General features: G+C 39.2%; 1 protein-coding gene across 2 annotated transcripts; it reads left to right on the top strand.

Annotated features, from left to right (window-relative positions):
- The first annotated feature begins 1,207 nt into the window (after positions 1-1,207).
- On the top strand, positions 1,208-22,942 carry LOC127418033 (transmembrane and coiled-coil domain-containing protein 6-like). 2 transcript variants are annotated; one of them, XM_051658359.1, is made up of 13 exons: positions 1,208-1,574; positions 1,714-1,835; positions 1,938-2,047; positions 11,881-12,064; positions 12,152-12,256; positions 12,454-12,545; positions 12,728-12,844; positions 12,999-13,113; positions 16,239-16,413; positions 16,561-16,655; positions 20,516-20,683; positions 20,788-20,913; positions 21,123-22,941. In XM_051658359.1, exons 1-13 carry the CDS (start codon positions 1,484-1,486, stop codon positions 21,144-21,146), a joined length of 1,524 nt encoding a protein of 507 aa, XP_051514319.1. In that variant the 5' UTR covers positions 1,208-1,483; the 3' UTR covers positions 21,147-22,941. The 2 variants fall into 2 exon arrangements, with proteins under 2 accessions (XP_051514319.1, XP_051514320.1); XM_051658360.1 differs by lacking the exons at positions 11,881-12,064; positions 12,152-12,256 and having other exon boundaries at positions 12,454-12,594; positions 21,123-22,942.
- Positions 22,943-26,313: the final 3,371 nt, after the last annotated feature.

The raw sequence follows: 26,313 nt of genomic DNA, 5'->3' as shown, positions 1-26,313 counted from the left end.
TCATTGACACCCTTCACAAGGAGGGTAAGCCACAAACATTCATTGCCAAAGAAGCTGGCTGTTCACAGAGTGCTGTATCCAAGCATGTTAACAGAAAGTTGAGTGGAAGGAAAAAGTGTGGAAGAAAAAGATGCACAACCAACCGAGAGAACCGCAGCCTTATGAGGATTGTCAAGCAAAATCGATTCAAGAATTTGGGTGAATTCACAAGGAATGGACTGAGGCTGGGGTCAAGGCATCAAGAGCCACCACACACAGACATGTCAAGGAATTTGGCTACAGTTGTCGTATTCCTCTTGTCAAGCCACTCCTGAACCACAGACAATGTCAGAGGCGTCTTACCTGGGCTAAGGAGAAGAAGAACTGGACTGTTGCCCAGTGGTCCAAAGTCCTTTTTTCAGATGAGAGCAAGTTTTGTATTTCATTTGGAAACCAAGGTCCTAGAGTCTGGAGGAAGGGTGGAGAAGCTCATAGCCCAAGTTGCTTGAAGTCCAGTGTTAAGTTTCCACAGTCTGTGATGATTTGGGGTGCAATGTCATCTGCTGGTGTTGGTCCATTGTGTTTTTTGAAAACCAAAGTCACTGCACCCGTTTACCAAGAAATTTTGGAGCACTTCATGCTTCCTTCTGCTGACCAGCTTTTTAAAGATGCTGATTTCATTTTCCAGCAGGATTTGGCACCTGCCCACACTGCCAAAAGCACCAAAAGTTGGTTAAATGACCATGGTGTTGGTGTGCTTGACTGGCCAGCAAACTCACCAGACCTGAAGCCCATAGAGAATCTATGGGGTATTGTCAAGAGGAAAATGAGAAACAAGAGACCAAAAAATGCAGATAAGCTGAAGGCCACTGTCAAAGAAACCTGGGCTTCCATACCACCTTGCAGTGCCACAAACTGATCACCTCCATGCCACACCGAATTGAGGCAGTAATTAAAGCAAAAGGAGCCCCTACCAAGTATTGAGTACATATACAGTAAATGAACATACTTTCCAGAAGGCCAACAATTCACTAAAAATGTTTTTTTTATTGGTCTTATGATGTATTCTAATTTTTTGAGATGGTGAATTGGTGGGTTTTTGTTAAATGTGAGCCAAAATCATCACAATTAAAAGAACCAAAGACTTAAACTACTTCAGTCTGTGTGCATTGAATTTATTTAATACACGAGTTTCACAATTTGAGTTGAATTACTGAAATAAATGAACTTTTCCACGACATTCTAATTTATTGAGATGTACCTGTAGATAAGGAATCTTTGGCACTTGGCCTGTACATAGGGAACTTTTATTTTGGAAAACTGGTTTCTCAGTTCACATATCAATAAAACGTCCACAGCAACCTGACAGTGGCTCTAAATATTTGATGAGCGTAAACGTCTTTATTATGCATACATCCAAGTGATAGAGATCAAACTATTGCATTAAAGTAGAACGCTAATCGCACATTTAAAAAAAGAGAACTAAACGTGGAGATCATAACAGATGTGGAGACTGAAAAGCATCCGCCATAAAGCAAGCCGATCTGCCAATGATTTGGAGGAGCTTAAACTGAAGAAAAGAGAGTTTGAGAAAGGTGGGAGTGTGTGTTTGACTGTTCCTCAGCCTGTATGTCACATTTACTGTGTCCTCTTATGCCCACTTTATATATTGCATCAAGCTTCTATGAATTTGAATGTATATTATATGTTATTAATGTGTAAATTCTTTCACAGCACTTAGACAGGCGAGGAGAGACAGACAGCTCATCAGTAAGAGACTCCTGCAGAATGTGGATGATGAAGATGAAGATGAAGAATCTGTGGAAACAGGCTCCGCCCCTCTGTCACCTGAACAGGTAACTCACCACCTGAGAGATGCTCATGTACTGCATGTATAGAAGAGGAAGACAGCTCTTCCTCATCAAACTATAATGTGTGTTGTGTTTCTATAACATAAGGTCAGAGAGCTGATACGTGGAGTCCAGTGTGGTGGCGAGGAGAAGGCCGCTCCTCTGGCATCTTTAAGAAAAGCACTAAGAAACCCTGACACACAACTCACATTCATTAAGTATAACTTCAGAGCTTATTTGTACTTATTTTATGATTACACTTTGATCAAGGCTACAAATCTTACTTTAAAGGTGATGGAGGAATCTCACAAAAACACGTCAGAGATATATTTCACCCTAGAGGATTTTTCATGAAGAAAATTAAATGAGACGTATATTTATTTGTTTATTAATAATTAATTATCAAGATTTATGTTTAAATATGATTTTTTTTATTTTTATTTTTTATTACAGTAATGAGAATTAGGTGGGGAAAAACTGTTTAAGGGAATATTCCTAGTTCAATATAAATTAAACTCAATCCACAGCATTTGTGGCATAATACTGATTAGCACATAATTTAATTTAGACTCTCCCTTCACTAACAATGGAAGTGAATGGGGCCAATCCGTAAACGTTAAAGGGATGGTTCACCCAAAAATGAAAGTTCTCTCATCATTTGCTCACTCTCATGCCATCCCAGATGTGTATGACTTTGTTTCTTATGCTGAACACAAACAAAGATTTTTAGAAGAATATTTCTGCTCTGTGGGTCCTCACAATGCAAGTGAATGGTGACCAGAACTCAGAAAGTCAAAAATCACATAAAGACAGCATAAAAGTGGTTTCACTCCAGTGGTTTAATCCATGTCTTCAGAAGTGATATGATAAGTGTGGGTGAGAAACAGATCAATATTTAAGTCCTTTTTTTACAAAAAATCTCCACCTTTGACCAGCCCCAACCAGTAGGTGGCTGAATGTGAAAGTGTAAATTTACAATAAAATAGAACTTAAATATTGTTCTGTTTCTCACACACATATCAGATCGCTTCAGTATATATGGATTTAACCACTGGAGTCTCATGGATTTCTTTTATGTGTCATTTTTGTGATTTTTGTAGCTATAAAGATTTGGTCACCATCCACTTGCATTACATGGATCTACAGAGCTGAAATATTCTTCTAAAAATCTTCATTTGTGTTCAGCAGAAGAAAGAAAGTCATTCACATCTGGGATGGCATAAGAGTGAGTAAATGATGAGATAATTTTCATTTTTGGGTGAACTATCCCTTTAAAATACTAACTTTTTCAAAGGTATAGTCAAAAGACATTAATAAGATGTGTGTTAACGTGATTTTAGTGTGAAAAAATCACTTAAAGTACTTACTTTTTCTTTGCAAAGTTATATACAATTTCACAACTTGGTTGCCATGATGATGTAATGTCAACAAACCCTAAAATGACAATTTAAACAACTTTACAGCTCAAATAATACATGAGTTTTAACAGAATAATTAGGGTGCTTTCACACTGGCAGTTTAGTTCAAAACAGAGCGTGGTTTGCATGAAAAATTGGTAATGTGAAAGCTGTCATGCGGACCGGGGAGCGCACCGTGGTACTGAACCCGAGACTACCTGTAGGAGTGGTCTGAGTTTGGTTGCAATGGAACTGTAGTGCGATTCGCGTGAATGTGAAAGCAATTCTGACTCGGGTGTGCACTCATTCCGGAAATAAAGTAACCTGCACATGCGTTTTAGCCGATGACCGCATCATTAGTTTTGACAACACATAAGGAGCCACACATTCCTGAAAGTCTCAAAAAAGTAATGACACCACAATGACATACAACACTATAAATACTGTCTGTCTGTCTATCTATCTATCTATCTATACACCTTATAAATACTATTTTAGGTTATAAATATAGGGTATAATAGGAGATGACAGTGGTGATAACTTCACATTGGAAATGAGCGTAAGCGTGCAGTGTAAACAAAGATGCAAATGAATTCCTTGCAATCAGCTGTCTCCTCAAAAAACGCCATTTGCGAGCAGCAGCAAGCCACCTTCCCCTAGACATCTGATGAGTTACACCATGAAGCGCACATATACACAGTTGTCGTTCACTCTGCTGTGCATAATGGCACCAAAATAACAAAAAAACAAAAAAGTATGATGAGTCGCATTGTGTTCTCCATGCATGTTTGTGATGACATAAGATGAACGCAAATGGACCGGGGTTTGATAGACTCAAGTGAGTGTGAAACCAGACCAACGCTGCAGGGGGCACCGGGAACAATCGCACTCGGAATCGGACCACAGCAAACGTGCCCAGTGTGAAAGCCCCCTTAATGTAAGTGCTTTTATAAAATTATAAGCTTCACATTTCTGCCCTTATAACCTCCAAATATTGTCCCCATTGACTTCCATTGTAAGTGTTTCACTGTAACCTTGATTTTTGCTTTTTTTCTAAAGATAAATTTTTGTGGTAATCAACATTATGCCACAAATGCTGCCGATTGAGCTTAACTTGCATTGAGCTCAGAATATTCCTTTAATTGTCACGAAAACATTGTAAAAAGCAAAACAAATCCTAATGCTTATAAAATTATGCTTCATTTTCTAAATTAAATTTATTATTATTATTATTATTATTATTATTATTATTGTTCTTGTTGTTGTTGTTGTTTTATAGCACTTTTTTATTGTGCTTTTATTATTTATTAATGTTTTTATTTTGGGGTGAAATATGACCTGGATATTTTCTTGACTGATTTCATTAGATTTTCTTTGAATTGCTTGTTTTATCTTAAATGCAAGATGCACTCATACTCTGAAAGCCATGTTATTTTCATTTAAAAAAACCAGGGACTTAAAACTAAATGTTTTTCATTTCGGTTTGCTCTGAGCGGAAACGTCTCGGTTACTTACATAACCTCAGTTCCCTGAGACGAAGGGAACAAGACATGCGTTTATTAACGCATATAGGGAGTGCCTTCTTACATGACCTAGTTGAAACCTCTCTACAATAATGGCAATATTCTAATATCGGCTATGGTGTTTGAGCCCCGCCTGTTTTGGCGTAAAACTGTCCGCTATTAAAAACAGGTGCACAGACACCATTTCCTCAGAATTTCTGACTGAGAACAAGGAGTGCATCGCTCGTGCCTCAAGAACTCTGAGTCTTGTAGTGTGGCTAGTGTTCACAATGTCTCGTTCCCTTCGTCTCAGGGAACTGAGGTTACGTACGTAACTGAGACGTTCCCTTATGACTCAGTACACTTGACATTGCGTTTATTAACGCATATGGGGAACAGAATCCCATCACGCCACATTAAACGACATAACCTCCCAGAAAGGAAGCATGATGCCGCAGTCTCGTGGGAAGGTGACCGACATGAGTATGCCGCAGTGAGTGACCCTCGTGTTGGGCCAGGAGGGGAGCACTCAGAATGAAAATATGAGCTATAGTCATATAGTATGAATTAACTCCTTCACGAACCCAGTCGGGAAGGGAGTTTATTTATAATGTAAGTGCTTGTGAATTATGGTAAATTACAATGACGTGAATGCAGGCGGTTGTGAGCATAAGAATATATATTTGGCCGATGAATAGCAAGCGCTCTAAACAGAGAGGACTTGTGAAGAGAAAGACGTTACGTCTAGGTTGTAAAATCTTGCAAATGTGTTTTGAGAAGACCATCCTGCTGCAAACATATGTCTTGTAAGGACACACCATTCCTCCATGCCCATGAGGAGGCCATGGCTCTAGTTGAGTGTGCTTTAACACCAATTGGGCAAGTCTTACCCTGCGACTCATAAGCCAGGGCAATTGCATCGACAAACCAGTGAGAAAGTCTTTGCTTGGAGATGGACATTCCTTTCATGCGTCCTCCATAGCATATAAAGAGCTGATCAGACAGTCTAAACTAGCGTGTATGCTCAAAGTATGTGTGTAGCACCCGCACAGGGCATAACAAATGCAATGATTGTTCCTCATCCGAATTAAACGGAGGAGGGAAGAAGGCATGAAGGTGAACCACCTGTGCTCTTAAGGGCATGGTTAGGACCTTAGGCACATAGCCTTTTTTGGGTTTGACAGTGGCTTTTGAAAGACCAGGGCCAAACTACAGACATGAATTTTCGATTGATTGTGCATGCAGGTCACCGACCCGTTTTACTGAGGTCAGAGCAAGCAGTAGTGCGGTCTTAACGGAGAGCATGCACAAATCAAGTCGAAGGGGGGCCCTACGAGAGCTTTTAGGACTAAAGTTATGTCCCAAGGCGGGACTGTAGCCGGTCGAGGTGGGTTTAATCGTCGTGCTCCTTTTTCTTTTTTTCTTTTTTTTAAACCTTTTTTCTGCTTTTTCCGAATTTGGAATGTCCAATTCCCAATGCGCTCTAAGTCCTCATGGTGGTGTAGTGACTCACCTCAATCCCGGTGGTGGAGGATGAATCTCAGTTGCCTCCATGTCTGAGACAGTCAACCCACGCATCTTATCACGTGGCTTGTTGAGCACGTTACCGTGGAGACATAGCGTGTGTGGAGGCTTCACGCCATCCACCGCGGCATCCATGCACAACTCAGAGAGCGAACCACATTATAGCGACCACGAGGAGGTTTCCCCATGTGACTCTACCCTCCCTAGCAACCGGGCCAATTTGGTTGCTTAGGAGACCTGGCTGGAGTCACTCAGCATGCCCTGAATTCGAACTCGCGAACTCCAGGGGTGGTAGTCAGCGTCTTTACTCACTGAGCTACCCAGGCCTCCCAATCGTCTTGCTCCTTTAAGGAACTTTATAATTAAATCAAGCTTGCCTATAGTGGCGCCGGCTTAGTGTGCGTGATACGCAGATATAGTCGGCACATACACTTTGAGCATTGATGGAGTGAGTCTTCGCTCAAAAAGAAATATGAGAATTTCATGTATGGGGCAGTTTACTGGGTCTTTGCCATGTGAGAGACACCAGTCAGTGAACACATTCCATTTAGTGCGTAGAGGCATCTCGTGGACGGCACTCTGGCCTGCAAAATGGTGTTCATGACTGAATGTGTCAGTTCTGGTGCGTTTAGTATGCTCCGTTCAGGGACCACACATGCATGTTCCACAGCTTGGGCTGGGGGTGCCAGATTGTGCCTTGCACCTGAGAGAGGAGATCCCTCCTCTGCGGTATTTCCCATGGCGAGCTGTACAGCATCTCTATCATTTCCGGGAACCATTGCTGGTTGGGCCATTTTCATATGACAGTGTGAATCAGGCACACCGGGGGAAATGTATATTTGCGTTTCACCGGCCATTTGTGGGCCATCGTGTCTGCTCCCAGCTGGGCTTGGGACTTTGAGTACCAGAGGCGACAGTGGGTATTCCCCACTGAGGCAAATAGATCGATTTCTGCTTTGCCGAATATTTCCCAAATCCTCAATACAGTTTGAGGATGAAGTCTCTATTTGCCCGGTATCACCCCTTGGTGTGACAATAGGTCAGCACTGTAATTCAGGCTGCCTGTAGCATTTGTCGCTCTCAGGGAGAGGAGATGATGCTCGCTCCATAGGAGGAGGTTACGCGTCAGTCTCAACTGTGGCGGTGAATGAATTCCACTTTGGCGGTTTATATATGCCACAACTCATGTTGTCTGAATGAACCAGGACATGACAGTTTGCTATTTCTGACTGAAAAGCCTTTAAGGCTATGAATACAGCCGATAGCTCTAGGCAGTTGATGTGAACATGAATGAACACGAATCTCAAAAACATCCTGCGATGCCGTACAAATTTGGATATGAATGTACGCATCCTTCAGACGCAAACCAATCTTGTGTGCGTACATGCGATAAGATCCTTTTCTGAGTAATAATTTTGAATGGCCACTTTGTGAGTATGCGATTCAAATGTCTCAGATCCAGGATTGGCCGAAGCCTGCCGTCTTTCTTTGGGACAAGAAAATAATGGCTGTAAAACCCTTTTTGGGCTCGACAATTTGGCACAACCTCTATCGCACTTTTCACGAGAAGATTGTGTATTTTGGCTCCTAACACTGGTGCGTCTTCGGACGAAACCATGGAAGACAGAACGACATTGAAACAGGGTGGCCAGCGTGCAAATTGGATCGTATAACCATGTTCGATCGTTTTTTGCACCCATTCTGAAATACCCGTTCGGGCTCGCCACACGTCCGCGTAATGGGACAGAGGGCAATTTGGTTTGTTCACGGTATGATATAATGCGTTGTTCACCACAGGGAAGCGGTGGCTGCAGGTATGGGGCATTTAGTCGGGCTCTGGCTTGAAAAAGAGTGAGGGCGATCCAGCTGTGTTGTACTCCGTTTGGGCATAAAGTGTCTAATAGCCTGTGACTGCTGCTGAGTCGCGACGTAATGCTCAGCAAACTTATTCACAGAACTGCTGGAGACACTTGAGCATCCAACAGAGTGGCTTTTTCCCTATCACTCATTTCTGTGAGGGTCAGCCATTTATGTCAATCCAGAACTGCCAGGTTGCCCATGGACTTGCCGATGGCCTGCACAGTGACTTTTGTGGCATACAACGCTAAGTCTGTAGCAGTGCGGAGCTCTTTGAATGTCTCTGGATCAAAGCCTTGCTCGTCCATTTGCTCAAGGAGCTTGGCTTGAAATACCTGGAGCACCACAATTGTGTGGAGTGCTGATCCAGCTTGTCCTGCCACTGAGTAAGCTTCTCCAGCCAGTGCGGACGTTTGTCGACACAGCTTGGAAGGATGTATGGGGCGTGATTTCCATGTCCTGTTACTTGCTGGGCAGAGGTGTGCCGCTACCGCCTCCTCCACAGGGGGTAGTTGGGCATAACTGTTTTCTTCCCCGTGATCCACATTAGAGAGGATGGTGTTACTGCGCGAGAGTGTTGAGAAGGGCACACCAGGACTTAGACCGTTCGTTATGATCTTCGGGAAAGAATGGGGCAGATTTGTGGAACGCAGCCGCTTGATCACGTCCGGACTGCAGGAACCATTCATCGAGGTGAGACTGTTTAGGTTCCTCTGGGGGAGACCACTCAAGGTTAAGCTCTTCGACCACCCTTGTAAGGATGCAGAGCATCTCCCTGTCAGTGGCGCATGCACACTCCTTGTCCTCACTGGGGGGAGGGGTGGCAGCAACATCCACTGACCACTTGCCTGATGCAGCGAGAGACATGACATCGTCATTATCATCCCCAGCGTCAGAACTGCTGAACGAGACAAGGCTGCGCGCTCTTTCAGAGGGCTGGAGCTCATCTCGCTCATAGCGTATCGGAAAACATGCACTTAGTGGAGATTGAGGGGCTCGTGGGGCATGTGCCGGTACGAGGACCACCTCAAATTCATCCTGCTCGACTTTGCGGCCCTGCCATGCCTCCTCATTTGAATCCTCGGATATCACAGAAGAAGCGGTTGGGAGGGCGCTTGAGGCTGAATCGTCCCTCAGAACGAGGGTGATTCGTGAGTGAAGTGTCTTGAGACTCGGCCCAGACAGTAAACGCAGCTCTCATGCTGATCTAATGCAGGATGTGCCTCTCACACAAGGAACGCTAATGGAACGACATCTTTAAAAAGACACGAACACGTAAGTGACTCTTTTAGATATATAAATATATAAATAAATATACATTTATATCACACAATATACAATGCACAACATACAATTGTTTTGTAAGGATACACAACACTTGCCGAAGCACTGCGGGGAATCAGGATGCTGAGGCCCGTTCACCAGTGAAGCGTCAAGCGGCGAGGTGTAGTGATGTTCGCTGGAGCACTGCAGGGGAACGGAGAGTCTTCTCGTTGCCGTGAAGATTCCGCCCACTGACTCGTGTATATCGACGGCGTGAAGGAAGAAATTCTGAGGAAATGGTGTTTGTGCACCTGTTTTTATAACGGAGACTTTCGCACCAAAACAGGCGGGGCTCAAACACCATAGCCAATATTAGAATATTGCCATTATTGTAGAGAGGTTTCAACTAGGTCATGTAAGAAGGCACTCCCTATATGCGTTAATAAACGCAGTGCCAAGTGTACTGAGTCGTAAGGGAACTGTATTTTTTTTTTTTTTTCTGGTTCCGGCGTTCCGCAGACTCCTTTCCAAATGGTAACCGGTTAGAATGAAATAAAATAATGGTTAATAACATTGTTTATTAAAATTACATTACTTTGTGCTAAGGGTGGGTGATATACCAGTTGCAGTGTTTTTAGATCTCACAAGAGAAACAAGTGACCTGTTTTGGGAAAACAAGCTCAAAATTAGGCACTTGCCTCCAAAATAAGCAAAAAATAAGCGATTAAGTTTTGTTCCCATGTGGGGGAATTTTCAGGATTGAAATCATATCAAGCATAGCATACAGTTGCCTATATAAAGTAACTTCTTTTCCATAAATGTATTCTTAATATTAAATATATCCAGAAAAATATTTCAAATATTCATTTGGCCACATAAAATCAATTCATATCCTAAATCTCTTTCTCCTGCAAGCAAACGCACGCACACACACACACACACACACACACACACACACACACACACACACACGCTGTGCGTTTGGACTAAATGTCACCTTTAGCGGGCCAAATGTTTTTATATTTTTTTAAACTAGTGGTGTCCTTCAGATTTAAAACACATGCTTATGTTCTACTGAAAAGAGAGAGGCCTAATTTTTTTTCAGGCAACAGGAAGGGGTTTAATTCTGAAAATGTACTGTGATAAACTCTCTGGTCTTTTGTTTCATGAAATAAATTTTGGAACAAAATTAACCAGTTATTAACCGGTTACCAGCATTTCAGAATAATGTTTTCACTCAGGAACAATTGAAAGAGATTTCATTCCTGTTTTCATTTTTGTTCCTTGAACTGTTTTTAGTCCCTGCAAAAAACACAACCCATATAACACCCAAACTAAACTACAAATTATGTTTCACTTTTTGAAACTACAGTTTCAAGTTTTTGGAACTCACTATATGTTTAATGTTCCTTAATAGTAACTTAAAATGATACTAATACCAAGATCTTAGTGAGAAGAATATTGAAAATGTATTATTATGTTGGCTTGAGGAAGCTTTTAAAGACGCTAACTACCACCCCTGTAGTCGCGAGTTCGAATCCAGGGTGTGCTGAGTGACTCCAGCCAGGTCTCCTAAGCAACCAAATTGGCCCGGTTACTAGGGAGGGTAGAGTCACATGGGGTAACCTTCTCGTGGTCGCTATAATGTGTGGTTCTTGCTCTCGGAGGGGCGTGTGGTGAGTTGTGCGTGGATGCTGCGGAGAATAGCGTGGGCCTCCACACGCGCTACGTCTCCGCGGTAACATGCTCAACAAGACAAATGATAAGATGCGCGGACTGACGGTCTCAGACGCGGAGGCAACTGAGATTCATCATCCGCCTCCCAGATTGAGGCGAGTCACTACGCCACCATGAGGACTTAGAGTGCATTCCAAATTGGGGAGAAAAGGGGAGAAAAAAAAAAAGAACATATCAAATCAGCAATAAAATCTGACAATACTGTAATCATAAATTGTGATTTGTTTTTACCTCATATTCCGCTAAAAAACTACATTTTCCCGGCTTGTACAGCTAATGCGCATGCGCGTTCTCGAGTTGATTGACAGGTGATGTCTGTATCTAAAAGGTGATTGGCTCTTTTAACTGTAAGGCGGGACTTCCTTTCTACATCTGTTGACCATTGTAGCTTCTTAGTTGAGCGTTCGAATTTCTCCCATTCATTTTAATAGAAGTGTCCCATCTTTGCTAAATAGTCTCTGTCGGGACTTACGGTTTTCATACAGTGGAACATCAAAAATCAGAACAATCCCATAGACTTACAATGATGGAATGTTCAAACGGCCAACGAAATGCTCCTTAATTCAAACCCCAACTGTCAACAAGTAGTTTTTAAACTTTTAAAACTATTTTAAAAATTATTTCGTTAAGCCAACATTAATGTTTTAGAATTGATGTTTATAATATTCCAGTTTGCTGTATGAACACTGTGATTTCCCTGTTAACTGGATTGTAAAGCCCAGATACTCACGGATGCAGTGCTAAAAGAAGTTTGTGTATGTTTTTCTTTAGATCAGTGAACAGTATGCATATCTTGGTGGGGCAGCTCAGTGGTCATAATGCCCAGTGTCAGCTGGAAGCAGCATGTTGTCTCCATGAGCTGTCTCACTCTCCTCACCCCAGCGTTGGTCAGGCCTGTCTGCCTGCTGGCCCGTATCTCCTCACCTACCTCTCTGGTCAGAGCACTAAGCTGACGGTCAGTGGCTAGCTTGCTTTAAAGTCAGTATCAGAGGGATACAGTAGACTTCATTGAGCTTTTTCTCTTCTGTCTGTTTTCCTTTAGGAACTCTGTTTATACACTCTAGGAAACCTGTGTCCTGACAGCGCTTTAGTTAGAGAGAAGCTCCTGGCTCAGGGAATTCTTTCTGCCCTGACAAACTGCTTTCAGGTATGTTTACATTTAGTTTGCTAACAATACATCATCACCTCAAGGTTTAAATCAGAAGCTGCATTAAAAACTTAAATGTTGTATGTGGTCTGTAGGTGCTCAACATCCAATCAGTGTTCCTCTGAGCTGAAGTGAGAGAGCTTCTGCTGGATTCACCTCAACAAAAACTTTTTATTTGATTTTTTTCTCCTTTCTAGAATCAGAGGTATAACCTTGCTGTGGTGGAGGCCATTGGCTTCACTTTATACCAGTTGCTGCAGGCCAGAGATGCTGCTGAACAAATCATCCTGTAAATTATCTTCCTCATGTGTTTCATTAACATATCATGTTAGTCTGAAGTACGTCTGAAGTCTGTTTAACTGCAAACTGCAAGCAAACTGAAACTGATATGATGTAATATAATTAAATACTGTGGTTCTCGACAAATAACGTGATCTTGTATTGTGTTGTATTTTATTTTACACCCCTCAGAGCAGTCATGGCCTGTGGAATAATCCCTCATTTGATCTCAGCGTTGACTCCAGATGCAGAGTTTGGGTTTGGAGCAGCAATTGAGTGCGCGTGGTGTTTGCACTATTTAGTCAGCAGGTGTGGTGGCCTTTTCTTCGTTCATTAAAGCTTGTTTCTCAACATTGCCAGAAAATAATGGAGAATTGTTTTAAACCTGTTTTTAACATATTGTTCTATTCTTTTAGATTACATAAATTCTCCTTTCATATGACACTGATGTTCTGGTTTGCAGTGATGTGGATCACTCAATGCTGCTTGCTCAAGGGGCCCTCTCACAGTGCACTGCTGTCTTAGTAACACTAGGAGGTGCTGTTGCTCGAGGAAACCTTGTGGATGGAATGGAGCTGGTCAGTCATCATCACAGAGATATACATTGCCCACTTCACAAACATACTGTATATACTGTACATACTGCAAGGCACTCAATTTTTCAGTAGTATAAAGCATTTACATTTTTGAGCCAACTGCCTTGGTCAAGAAAAACACATCAGTATCGTATTAAAGTGTTTCCCAATATAGCAACAACCAATGAATTTCAGTCATTAATCAATCTTTCAATCAATCTCGAACTTGAGTATATTCATATGTGGGGGAAAAAAGCTAAACGAATGAATGCTTCCTTGGTCTTATGGGTCAATTTGACTCCTTTTGAATTTTTAGCATCAACTTTTACATCAACTTAACTTTAGCTCCACAGAGGTGATCTGAACCTGGCAATGTAATTTTTTTACATTTCATGTATTTATACACAAAGCTACAAAAAATTCCCTACTAAAACAAAAAATTACCATTTTAATGTTCAATTTCAAAAGCTTTTAATACTGGTTGTGTTTGTTCTATCTCTCTACTTTTGGTCTTAAATCGTTCAAGTTGCCATCTAACACTAAAAAAACAAAACGATTTTTTTCTCTATCACCTTCTGTCACAATATACAGATCTGAAAGGCCATGGGAGTCCCAACTCTGAACATAGACATCCAGTCTTTTTTGAGAAGCCTCACCATAAAATTGTAGAAAAGGTCAAAATGTTATTATAAAAACACTCATACTCATAATTTCACACACACACACACTCCTCCACACACACACACACTACATATAAGTACATACACACAGACACCCACAAACACTCATTGGCAACAGACACAAATGCAAACGCAAGTTAAAAAAATAAATAAATAAATAAATAAATAAATAAATAAATATATATTCATTTGTTCAAAAGTTATTTTATTGTTAATTCAGTGTTCATTATATGTTTATTAAATGTTCGTCATGTTCAAATGATTTATAATAAACATATAAACACCTTTTAAAGGTGCACTCAGTAATTTTTTCTTTGTGTCATCTTGGATTTACAGTGACACCTAGTGGTGTGGATGCAGCATGATTAAAAATCAATAGTTTTCAGTTCCAGATGCCATTGTAGAAATTCACTATTCACAATCAGTCATGATTAATTTAATCCAAGAGTGAAAGTGTCCAATAACAAGATGGTTATTGAGATTGAGTGGTATTCAGCTGGTCATGTGATTCTAAAATGGCCGTCCCCATGAGGGCGCCCCTGCCCCATGTAGAATAAAACAGTTTTTATAAGGTTACTGATATGACTAGAGTCCTCATCTCATGTGAGTGGTAATGCTTTTATACATATGTTTCGAAATTACAATTAATTTCTTTAGGAGTAAAACTTTTTTAATGGGAAAAAATTACTGAGTGCACCCATAAAAAAAAAAAAGGTGAATAATGCAAAATAGTTATTGGATTATTTTGTTCAAATAATCATCAGAAGAGTTTGAAAGTAAAATTGTGAATAATAAAAAAAGTGAATAAAAAAATGTCTACTCCTATTACTGCTTCTATAAGCCCCAAATAGCCACAAACTCTATCAGCTCTTACCTTAGGTTGATTTGTACAAAACAAATTAAAAAAAATAATACACAACAAAAAATGCAGTTCAGGAAAAAAGTATTATAAACAAATCATTGTTTGAATATGAATGATGTACATTATTGCAAACCTGAGGTTTTTAGCTTCCAAATGACACAAAGATCACATTTGTAGTCCATTCAGAGGCCGAGATATTCCACAAAACATGGGGGAAAGGGCAGGGCTTCCCAAAAAAGACTGGATGTCTATGGGTGGAGTCACAAACCGGGTGCCGCCTGCTTTTCAGATCTGTATGTTGTGATAGAAAGTGATAGAAAAAAGTGTTTGCAGCCATCTAGTGGAATGATCTAAGACTAAAAGTAGGGAGATTGAGAAAACAGAGCCTTTATTACAAGCTTTTAAAGCTTTTTTTTAACAAGATTACTGAAGGTGCATTGGGGCGTCCTCTGCTTTTCAGATCTGTATATTGTGATGGAAGGTGATAGAGAAAAAAAGATTTTTTCTAATGTTAGCTAAAACCTAGACTAATGATTTAAGTAAAGAGGTAAAGCAAACAGAGCCTTTATTACAAGCTTTTGAAATTGAACATAAAAAATGGTCAGTTAATATATATATATATATATATATAAACATACACACAAATACCTTCATCTGGTGATTATATAGGCTATAAAAAGCTTAATTTGGTAAATACTATAGAGCCTTGTAACATAGCCAAGTTACCGTCATTTCAAAATAAGAGTCCCCGGTGTGTTTCGGGCTTGTTTATTTTTAAAAGTCCCACGTTATGGACCACATTTTTACTTTTTCTGGTTATTATTGGGGTTTTGGTTGAACAATACACTTCATCTGGGATTTTATTAATTTTGGACTCTGCTTCTGTAACAGTAAACAAAGACTAAAAATATTTTAACATTCTATTAATTGATTTGAAAATGATCTGCTGATTAATCGTTTATATGCCTTTTCCACCACCTTAGTTATCGGTATTGGCAAAATCCACTATCAGCTTCCAATTATTTTAGATTATGATCTTCATTTAAATAGAAATAAATGCCTTACTAAAATACATTTGATGAATCCTGAGAAAAAAATAAGACATGAAGCCTATTTTTAGGTCCATAAAGGATATATTTAGCATTGTGATATTAATTTAATGGCACATGCCACTGTTTTCATTGCCAAAATAATGAAGAAAAATGTCATTCCTGCTGTAATGCAAACAAACAAATGTAATAAAAATAATAGTATATTTTAAATATACTGTATGTTGTAAATATACTGTGTTTCAATAATAAGAATCTAATGAGAAACACCTTTGAGAATAATTAATGAGAATTACTATATATATATATATATATATATATATATATATATATATATATATATATATATATATATATATATATATATACACATTTATATAGCTTCAGCCCTCAAGCTGAACCAGTGACACCTTTGTTTCAGCAATATGATGTCGTTGGTTCATCAAATCACACATGATAACTCTCATCATCTGAAAAACTTCCTCTCATAGGAATAATACCTGCTTCTCTCTGGTCCATGACTTTTTTTCTTTGCAGCTCATTTGGCCTCTCCTGCGTTGCCTTGGTAACCTGCTGGTCCAGAGTAAAGGGTGTGATGTAATGCCAGAGGACACTCGTCTCCTCGCCACCCTGTGTGTCTTCAGCCAGGCTTATCTTCACTCTCACCCGGCTCTGTGTAGAGAGAGCCTGTGGGCCCTCAACAACCTCACTGGTGAGCAGGACACATTTAAAATGTGATGTCATTTTCCTACCCAATTATTTCAGTTCAAACTAAAACTAAAATAAATATTCAAACTAAAATAAACTAGTATTTGAGTGGAGAAAACACCATTGTCAGAATGTCATTTATATTTCTCAGCTGGTTCCAGCGGGTTTTGCTCTGGTCTGCTGCTCCTTAAACTAGTTCCTGTGTTGATTCAGCTTCTGTCTTTCTCTAAAGGAATCAACTCAATGGTGAGGAGTGTGTGTGCATATATACATGAGGTTAAAATGAAATTAAATATGTCATTGGGCTGGCAGAAGAGAAAAATGATGAGGTGTATGACATTAAATTTACACATATAAAGTCTGACCTTAAAAGAAGTTATCAACCTAAAATATTTTTTGTAAAGAGTTTATTTTTAATGTCAAGGTTGTTTTTGGAAATTGTCTTTGGAAACTGTAGCAGCTTAACAATAAGGACTAGTTTTATATATATATATATATATATATATATATATATATTTACTTATACTTTTCATACTTTTATGGGGGAGGGGGAGAATGTTTTTACTGAAAACAAATCAATAATCAAATACATGTCATGCCTGATTTTTTCCAACTGATGCTTCCAAGTCATTATTTCAATTTTGACAAAACCTACGGAGCCTCATAGAGGACAAAGAGGGAATTTTATTTTCTGAAACAGTTTTATGTTCCCTCACAATTATTTTGGGTTCCCTTGCAATAAACCATGATTTTATTACAGTATCCTCAACTGAACTATGGTATTTGAAATAAAACCACAGCACATTATTTACCATGGTTTCACTATAGCACATGCCCCTCAGATTTTTGAGCCAAGAGGATATTGAATGGATTATTTGAACTTCCAAAAACATATTTGCACCTTTGATAATTAAATTAAATGATTATTGCATGTACAAACGAATGCCTGTGACCAAATTCTTTATTCACGTCTAAATCCAGTCAAGTCATATGCGTTCCGCTACACGCGATGTCCACTGCTGCATCGGAGATCAGGTTCGCGAGGAAAAGCGTGGTGTTATGGTAATAAAAAATAATTAATTGCATCGACTTCAGTGCAGTTAGCGCTTGCCAACTATGTCTGATCTCTGTGGAACAGTCAATCTTTTTTTTTTTTTTTTAAATTCTTATAGATTGTCTATGTTTTTGTTTGATCGGTCGCTGTTCATTTACTCTGGTGCTGAAATGCATTTGACAGGTTTTGTGGCGTCTTTACTCTCTTTTCTTAATAATCAAAGAAAGCAGCTTGTTATATTATTTCAATGTGAATCCTTTCCTTTTCAATAATTATTAAGCCTTTAAGTTAGAAAGGCTGTTTTTCATGGGCCCTCGGTAGCTGCAGGTTCTGTATTTTCAATGGGAGAACAGATCGAAGCAGAAGCGTTTGTGATACGCTTACGGCACACACTTCGCAGAAAAAAAAAAATTTGATCTTTTCCCGGCTGCTGTGTGTCATTGAGCACTCAGACTTGACTTTAATCAGCCAGCATTTAGCTTTTAGTCAGTTCCCTTAAAAACATTCTGATCGATCACCCTCAATCCCTATATACTAAATAATCTTTGTTTCCAATGATAATCCCAGTATCATGGGAAACAAAGACAATGCTGGTTATTTATGTTATACACAAGACTACATTTATGAAGACCCAACCTGCTTTCAATATTTTTTTTTATCAGGTACATTTGTGAGATGTATTAAGAAGAAGAATACCACTAAATGACTGAATGTATTAGAAAGCCTTGGAATAACCTAACTTTGGTTTACAAAAATAATGGGGGGGGTTTTCACTTTTTCTCTTCTTCTTTTTTCCCCCTCTTTGACCATTAAGTTGTTGTCTGCTTGACTTAGTTGAAATGTTTGTCATAATGCTTTGGTGCCTTGTTTGTTGTGTATTTGAAATTGTTGCAATAAAAGCCCTGTATAGTGCATTGTGTGGCCACATTTAAGACCATATTCGTGGTTAAAATATGTTATAGATAAATAACACACTTTTGCACTCAAATGCAAAACATTTTATATAGTTAATTTTCTTAGTTTTATTAGCCATCATTTACACTTAACACGTAACACAAAATGTACAGGATTGCCTCATTCAGAGACAGGCTGCATGTTGTCACTCTCTATTGAGCTGAAGCAGTTGTGGGCATCTTTGCATTTGTGCTGGCGCCTTTTGCACCACCTCTCGTGTTTATAGAAAGTGCTTGTGAAAAAGAGGTCACAAGATTGCAAAAAAGTGATGTAAAGCCACCTGAAGATGTCATAAAATGTAACCAAATGCAACCATTACAGGGAGACATTTATTGACTTTTATTGAGTTATTAAAAAAGTGATACTGTTTCCTTTGATTTATACTAATTGGAGGGGGTTTGTTGGATTTGGGTTGCGGTGGCTGACCTTGGTGCCCCCTCAAAAAAAAATAGGTGCATGATGCCCCGTAACCCACATTCACCATGTAACCATTTTTGTGCCAAGTAAAAATGTAACCATTTTTTTTAAACCATGGTAATTTTACCACAAATTAACCATGACATTAGTGCAGTAAAGCTAACCATATTTATGATAGGATGATTATTATTTTTATTACCATAGTTTTACTTTTCCTGTATTATTACTATGGTTTTACCACAGTAAAATACTGTTACTGTAGTAAAACCATGGTACATTTTGTGGTTATGGTTTTTGTACAGATACCACAGTTGATCTATGGTTACTATATTAAAATCATGGTTAACCCTTTTGAAAATTAACCATGGTAGGACTACAGTAAACAGAGTTTAACCATGGCATTTGTGTTAATACCATAGTAACCACAACATTTACCATGGTAAAGTATTACTGTAGTAAAACCATGATTAATTGTATCCGAACCAGGGTTTTGGACCAAAAAACAAAACATGGTTACTACAAGATTACTATAGTAAAACTATGGTTAGAGGAATATTCCAGTTTTATTACAAGTTAAGCTCAATCGACAGCATTTGTGGCATAATGTTGATTACCACAAAAATTAATTTGGACTCGTCCCTCCTTTTCTTTAAAAAAAGCAAAAATCTTGGTTACAGTGAGGCACTTACAATGGAAGCGAATGGGGCCAATTTTTAGGGGGTTTAAAGACAGAAATGTGACATTTATAATTTTATAAAATTAATTAACATTAAATCTTTTGGTAAAACTCGTGTATCATTTAAGATTTAAAGTTGTTTAAATCATTGTTGTGGATGTTTTAGGATTTAAGGCATTATGTCGTCATGACAACGAAGCTGTAAAATTGTCTATAACTTCGCATAGAAAAGGTCAGTAAATGACTTTATCACACTAAAATCATATTATAACACAAATATTGTTTACATCTTGTGGCTATACTTTTGAAACAGTGAGTATTTTATCATTTATGAGTTGGCCCCATTCACTATTCATTTGTAAGATTTTTGCTTTTTTTAAAGAAAAGGAGAAACGAGTCGAAATGTACTTTTGGGGTAATCAACATTATGCCACAAATGCTGTCGATTCAGCTTAACTTGTATTGAACCTGGAATATTCCTTTAGTTTATTGCGAGTGCACCCAAAACTTATTGGGAGGAAACACAGTGTATTTCAGAAAATAAATCCCCCTTCCTCCCAAGAGCTCCGTAAAAACCTCATCAATGTAGGCCAACTATATAATGTTACCTAACTGACAAATTTGCAAATTTATAAATCTATTTCCCACTGAAAACCAAATGTTTTAGTTTGCAAGACATAAATACACATGAACAAGGTGAACGAATGTAAGATATGGTTTCAATGCAGAACACTGGCCCGATAGTGACAGTCTCAGTTGTTGAGCCCTGTTGATACTTGTTTGATTCTGATTCATAATTAAATGCTCTGATGCTGAATCTCATAGTAAATCACTGTTTTGACAGAGTGGCATAACCACTTGATATACACCACATGGACCACATGAACAATATTTTTTTAAGGTCCAAAATACTCATGTTCACTGTCACATCAACATTATTTTAACAGACACACCCTTATTTCAGTTCTTACTCTCATTCCCTGTATGCTGTCTGTTTTGAAACAGGTGCTGAGAGTTGTAGGTAATATCGGCTATCATGGCACACAATACTGTGTTGGGTTGATTCAGGCTGGGCTGCTCACTGCTCTCTGTGCCACACTGAAGATGGCCGAGCCTGAAGTGGTGACTCTGAGCCTGGAGTTGCTGCACATGCTGTTATCCAGTAGCCCACAGGTGAACAGAACAAGAACCCTTCTCCCACTTTATGAAGCTTATGATGGGCTCACTCACAGTCACTGGACAAGTCCGATGAACTGAAGCCCTGCTACTCTTGACAGGTGCTTGTGGAGTTCACGAGGATGAATGGTGTTCCACTGCTGGAAGCGATTCAGTATAACAGTGAAGCAGAGCAGCGTGTCAGAGCTGCCTACATTCTCCATCATCACTTTCCTTCTTTCTCTGAGGTCAGCATTGACTACTATATTTTATTTCATTCTAATATTATTATATGAGAATACTGACTGGCCTGACAGAGCGACACTGGATCAGCCAATGGCATGAGTTTGGGGCGGGACTATCTGTTAACTGACCAATTGCAGACGGGCGGTTGTACATAAATACATAAAATGTAGTCGTATCTATTTTCTCACTCTTTTTTCTGTTTGTTTTAAAGGTGGATGAGACCTGTTCCTCATAACACTGGAGTTCAAAGACAGAACAGCAGAGATGTATTGTTCACATTTCTCAACAGATGGAAGTTGTATCGTTGCATTTTAGTACTTGCAAAGTTATTCGTTTACTTTGGTTTTCTGAAGTGTACAGAAATTAATCCAGTCTTTTTTTCCACCCATGTGAAGCATGTTTGCTGCTACCTGCTGTTCCCACTGGCCCATTGATGCAAAAAACAGCATATTCTACGATACTATAAGAACACGAGAACTCTTAAGTGCCAAAAGAAAAGTGATTGTGTTTTGTCTTCTAAATTCAACACAGCAGTAACCAGTGACGACTGTTTTTACACACTCAGCATGTTGAGTGAAAACAATAAAAAATAGTTCATTCTGTTGTATTTGCAATGCATGCACATATATTTTGTATATTATAAACAAAATAGTGAATACTGCTGTAAATGTATTCCCTACTAAAATGTACTATGGTAACCATAGTTTGAAAGTGTACATTTATCAAGAATGTACACAAAATGAAAGAATGTGCATAAAACCGAAAAGGAACAAAATCTTGTGGAGAACGTAACCGAAAACGGGAACAAAGTCCCTTTCAATTGTTCCGGAGTGAAAACTTTATTTTTAAATGCTGGTTTTATTCCAATAATGTTTATTTATTTATTTATTTATTTTCCGAAACCAAAGATTTATCATTGTAAATTTTCAGAATTACACCGCATACTGGTTCCTGAAAAAATGAGGCTTCTCACTTCAGTTTTTCTCGCATCACACAGTTCTTTGCCATAATCGAACAATGTGGATGTAGATCGATATAATACGTTAATACAGATCTGATGCTGATAGGTTTTGACTGAGAAGCAGATCTGTAATTACAATTAGTTTATCTATACAGTTTATTATTATTATTATTTTTAATTCAGGCCTTACTTTGGCCATTGCAGATAAACAGTCAAAGGCAATGACTGTGTGCTCCCTTCTGTTTTCACAAATGTTAGTTATTAAATCAGTATGAAGTTGATTCAGGACTTAATTAGCTCCAGTGCATGTGCTCTCTGTGGGTACAGGGTTTAAAACAAAAACCAGAATAATTCAGCCTGCTTAAAGTGACTTTTAGTCCAAATGCGCTCACGCAGTGTGTGCATGCAAGAGAGAGAGATTCAAATTATTCACTGATTTTAGATGTCCAGGTGCATATTTTAAATAATTTTAGGGACATGTTTTATGAACAGAATACATTTATTGAAAATATTTGTTTTAAATAGGCTACTGTATAATATGCTTGTTACGATGTTTTATGCTGATAATGCACCCAAATGGTAATAAAATATGTGCTTATTTTGGTTGAGCCCAGTCCCTTATTTTGAGCTTGTTTTTCCACACCAGGTCGCTTGTTTCTCTTGCGAGATCTGGCAGCACTGCTACTGGAATATCACAAACTCTTAGCACATAGTACTGTCATTTTATAAAGAATGTTATTAACTGTTCTTTTACTGCGTTATAACCGGTTACCACTTGGAAAGGAGGCTGAGGAACACCGGAACGGAAAAAACAAAAAAAACAACCGTTTCTGCTCCGAACGCACCGAAATGAAAAACATTTAGTTTTCAGTCGCTGGTAACATCAGTTGTGTTTGGAAACTACGGTTTTGCTATGCATCCATAAAAGCTACACGCTTTATTTCGTTTATTATATTCTATTTAAATGAAAATAAATAAACATATATACAGTTGTATATTTATATATAAAAAGTTATTATTTCCAAACATTTAAATATAAAAATAGCTTTATCTATTCATATTGAAATCTATTAAATTGTTTTGTTTTTGTTATTACAGGGTTAAGATCCATTGAAAACAGTGGCACAAACAGCAGCAGCACGTCTGATGTCTTTATGTATCATCGCACTTTTACGAAACATTACAGCAGTGTCCATGGCTGAAGGTGACGCGATTATTTGTGTTTAATCCACTCAATAGTGAGATTTACAGCGCGTTTGATGAATATTTCTGTGCTAATATACATGTGTCTTATGAGTTATGATGCCCATAAAGCTCAGTTCACTTAGAGCTCACAATGACATTTGTCTGGTTTTAAAGGAATATTCTGGGTTCAATTCAAGTTAAGCAACAGCATTTGTGGCATAATATTGATTATTAAAAAAATGAATTGCATCATCATGACAACGGAGTTGTAAAATTGGCTATAACTTTACACAGAAAAGGTTGGTAAGTGATTTTATCACACTAAAATCATGTTTACATGCATATTGTTTATGTCTTGTGGATATACTTTTGAAAAAGTGAGTATTTTAACGTCCAAAAATTGTCCCCCATTAATTTCCATTGTAAGTGCCTCACTGTAACCCAGATTTTGGCTTTGGCTTTCCCCTACTTTTCTATGTGAAGTTATAACTAATTTTACAACTCCGTTGTAATGATGACGCAATGACATAAATTCTAAAATGCCCATAAAAAATTGTGATTTTAACAACTTTAAATCTCAAATATACATGAGTTTTAACAGAATATTTAATGCAAGTGCTTTTATCAAATTATAAGCTTCACATTTCTGTCTTTAAACCCTCCAAAAATTGGCCTCATTCACTTCCATTGTAAGTGCTTCACTGTAACCTTCATTTTTTGCTTTTTTTTTTTTTAAAGAAAAGGAGGGACGAGTCTAAATTAATTTTTGTGGTATTCAACATTATGCCACAAATGCTGTCGACTGAGCTTAACTTTTATTGAACCTGTAATATTCCTTTAAAGTATTTATAATTGTAATTAATTAATTATATTTATTTATCACACATTTCCACTGAAATTCTTTTTTTATCCCAGCTAAGCTGGGGTCAGAGTGCAGGGTCAGCCATGATACAGCACCCCTGGAGCAGATAGGGTCAAGGGCCTTGCTCAAGGGCCCAACAGTGGCATCTTGGTGGTGGTGGGGCTTGAACCCCTGACCTTCTGATTAGTAACCCAGAGCCTTAACCACTGAGCCACCACTGCCCTAACCTTTAATTATGTATTGACCATATATTCATATTCATAGTTTCCCAGGTTTAGTGACTAGATAGGACACATATGTATATTACACTCAGTGCTTTGGGACAGATTTTGTCTACATTCTGGAAACCTAGTAAAACCCTAAATCTGACATTTTTATGAAAGCAGACAAGGGTCCCCATGATGAAAACAACTTTATTTACATACAAAAAATGCTTTAATGAAAATGTAAAAATGCAAAAAGGTTTGTGAGAGATTTAGGGAATAGAAAATATCATTAACTCAGTGTAACGTGGTTCAGGATGGGCAAGGAGGAGGTGGGAACAGTCACTCCTCCGCCCTCTGGTGGACGACAGCCGCTCCTCACCTGGCGGATGTTGGCGAGTACTCTGACCCCTGGTGGACGGTAACGGCTCCTCCCCTTCTTGGCGGACAGTAGCGGTTCCTCCAACTCCCAGTGGCCAGCAGCGGTGAGGACTCCACGACAGCGCATCCCTCCTCCTTCCCGGGTTTTGGCACCAATGTAACGGGGTTCAGGATGGGCAAGGAGGAGGTGGGAACTGGCAGAACAGTCAACTTAAACAAACATAAACACACAGACACACACACAGCGGCCTCATGTGTCTCTCTCCCTCTCTAGCTGGCGCCTCCAGCTCGTGTGTGTGTGTGTGTATGTGGTCTTTTGTTTGTCATGTCCCCTACAGTGAGAGTAAAATGTATGAAAAACCTATATTATGGGAACCAACCTTGTGGGAAAACAGCTACATAAAAAGGGACTAAATCATGTTTACACAAAATAACTACACATGGGTGTGGGGTTTATTTATTGTAGAACATTATGTCGATGGGAGGTTCAAACCATGATATAAAACAACGTGTGTGTGTGTCTGTCTAATCAGGGTCTCCTGCAGAGCTGCTGACAGGCTGTATTTCAATGGGACCCTGCTGAGCGGTATGCACTCGCACCAAAACACAACATGCATTCAACATGTAAACCTTCATTCAACATGATAATACCTAACTCAAACAAAATCTGCATACAGCACGATAAAGCTTTAAGCAAACACAACATGCATTGAACAAGATCAAGCTCATCCAAAAACAGCATGCATCCAACGTGATACAGTTTCACCCAAAGACAACATGCATTCAACATGCTGAAACTTAAACACAGCTGTGGAGGCGGGGGTGCGATCGAGCGCCGATCTGTGGATAATGAGGTCCGGGAAGAGTGGTTAAGGATTTACACCTGTGCTAAAACCTGTCTGTATTCCCAGTGAACTGTGACATGGAGATAAAAGGGGAGGAGACGGCGGCAGAAGGGAGAGAGCTGAGCTTCCATCATGTGTGTGCAAGTTTGAGAGCGTTCTGCTGAAATGCGAAGATTTTTGTGTTTGAATAGAGACTGTATTTTGGAACAAAGTACGCCGTCTCAGAGAACTTAGGGATTTGCTACAGTGGTTCCGACCTCAGCTCCAGGAGGGCCTGATGTTGCATCTGGTGGATGCCAGCAATTTTTTTTGACGATCTCGGCCAGAGGCGAGGACTCCATGACGGTGATCTTCCTCGTCCCGGGTTTCGGAACCATTGTAGCAACTCCCTAAGTTATGTGGAATGAGGAAGCGGGAGACAGCGTACTTCGTTCGAAAAGAACAGTCTTTATTCAAACACAAAAATCTTTTCTTTTCAGCAGAATGCTCTCAATCGCACACACACGCCCACTGGAAGCTCAGCTCTCTCCCTTCTGCCGGCATCTCTTCCCTTTTTATCTCCGTGTCACAGTTCACTGGGAATACAAACAGGTGTTAGCACAGGTGTAAATCCTTAACCACTCAGCTTTCCGGGACCTCACTCTCCACAGATCGGCGCTCGATCACACCCCTGCCTCCACAACAACATGCATTCAACATGATAAAGCCTCACTCAGACACAAAACATATTCAGCATGCTGGAACTTAAAACACAACATGCACTGAACATGATGAAACCTCAGCATAACATATAACAAAGCATTCAGACAGCAACAGCGTTATGGTGTTCAAAAGCGAATCCCAATAACATGAACACATATTCGAATGGTTATTTCTAATCAGTTTATGACATAGGCTATGTCTCACATATTTCAAATGTAGATCTCCTCCTGCTCTTTAGATTCTCATCTGCATGAAGTTTATTT

The sequence above is a fragment of the Myxocyprinus asiaticus genome, chromosome 27, assembly GCF_019703515.2.
Source record: "Myxocyprinus asiaticus isolate MX2 ecotype Aquarium Trade chromosome 27, UBuf_Myxa_2, whole genome shotgun sequence".
Taxonomy (NCBI): domain Eukaryota; kingdom Metazoa; phylum Chordata; class Actinopteri; order Cypriniformes; family Catostomidae; genus Myxocyprinus; species Myxocyprinus asiaticus.
This window is presented reverse-complemented; position numbering and strand designations above follow the sequence as displayed.

What these genes read in the sequence shown, in the direction of transcription:
- LOC127418033 (XM_051658359.1), top strand. Translation starts at nt 1,484, where the DNA reads ATGTGGAGACTGAAAAGCATCCGCCATAAAGCAAGCCGATCTGCCAAT. An exon ending in GTCAGAGCACTAAGCTGACG is followed by an intron (nt 12,065 to 12,151) that starts GTCAGTGGCTAG and finishes GTTTTCCTTTAG; the next exon opens with GAACTCTGTTTATACACTCT. An exon ending in TTGCACTATTTAGTCAGCAG is followed by an intron (nt 12,845 to 12,998) that starts GTGTGGTGGCCT and finishes TCTGGTTTGCAG; the next exon opens with TGATGTGGATCACTCAATGC.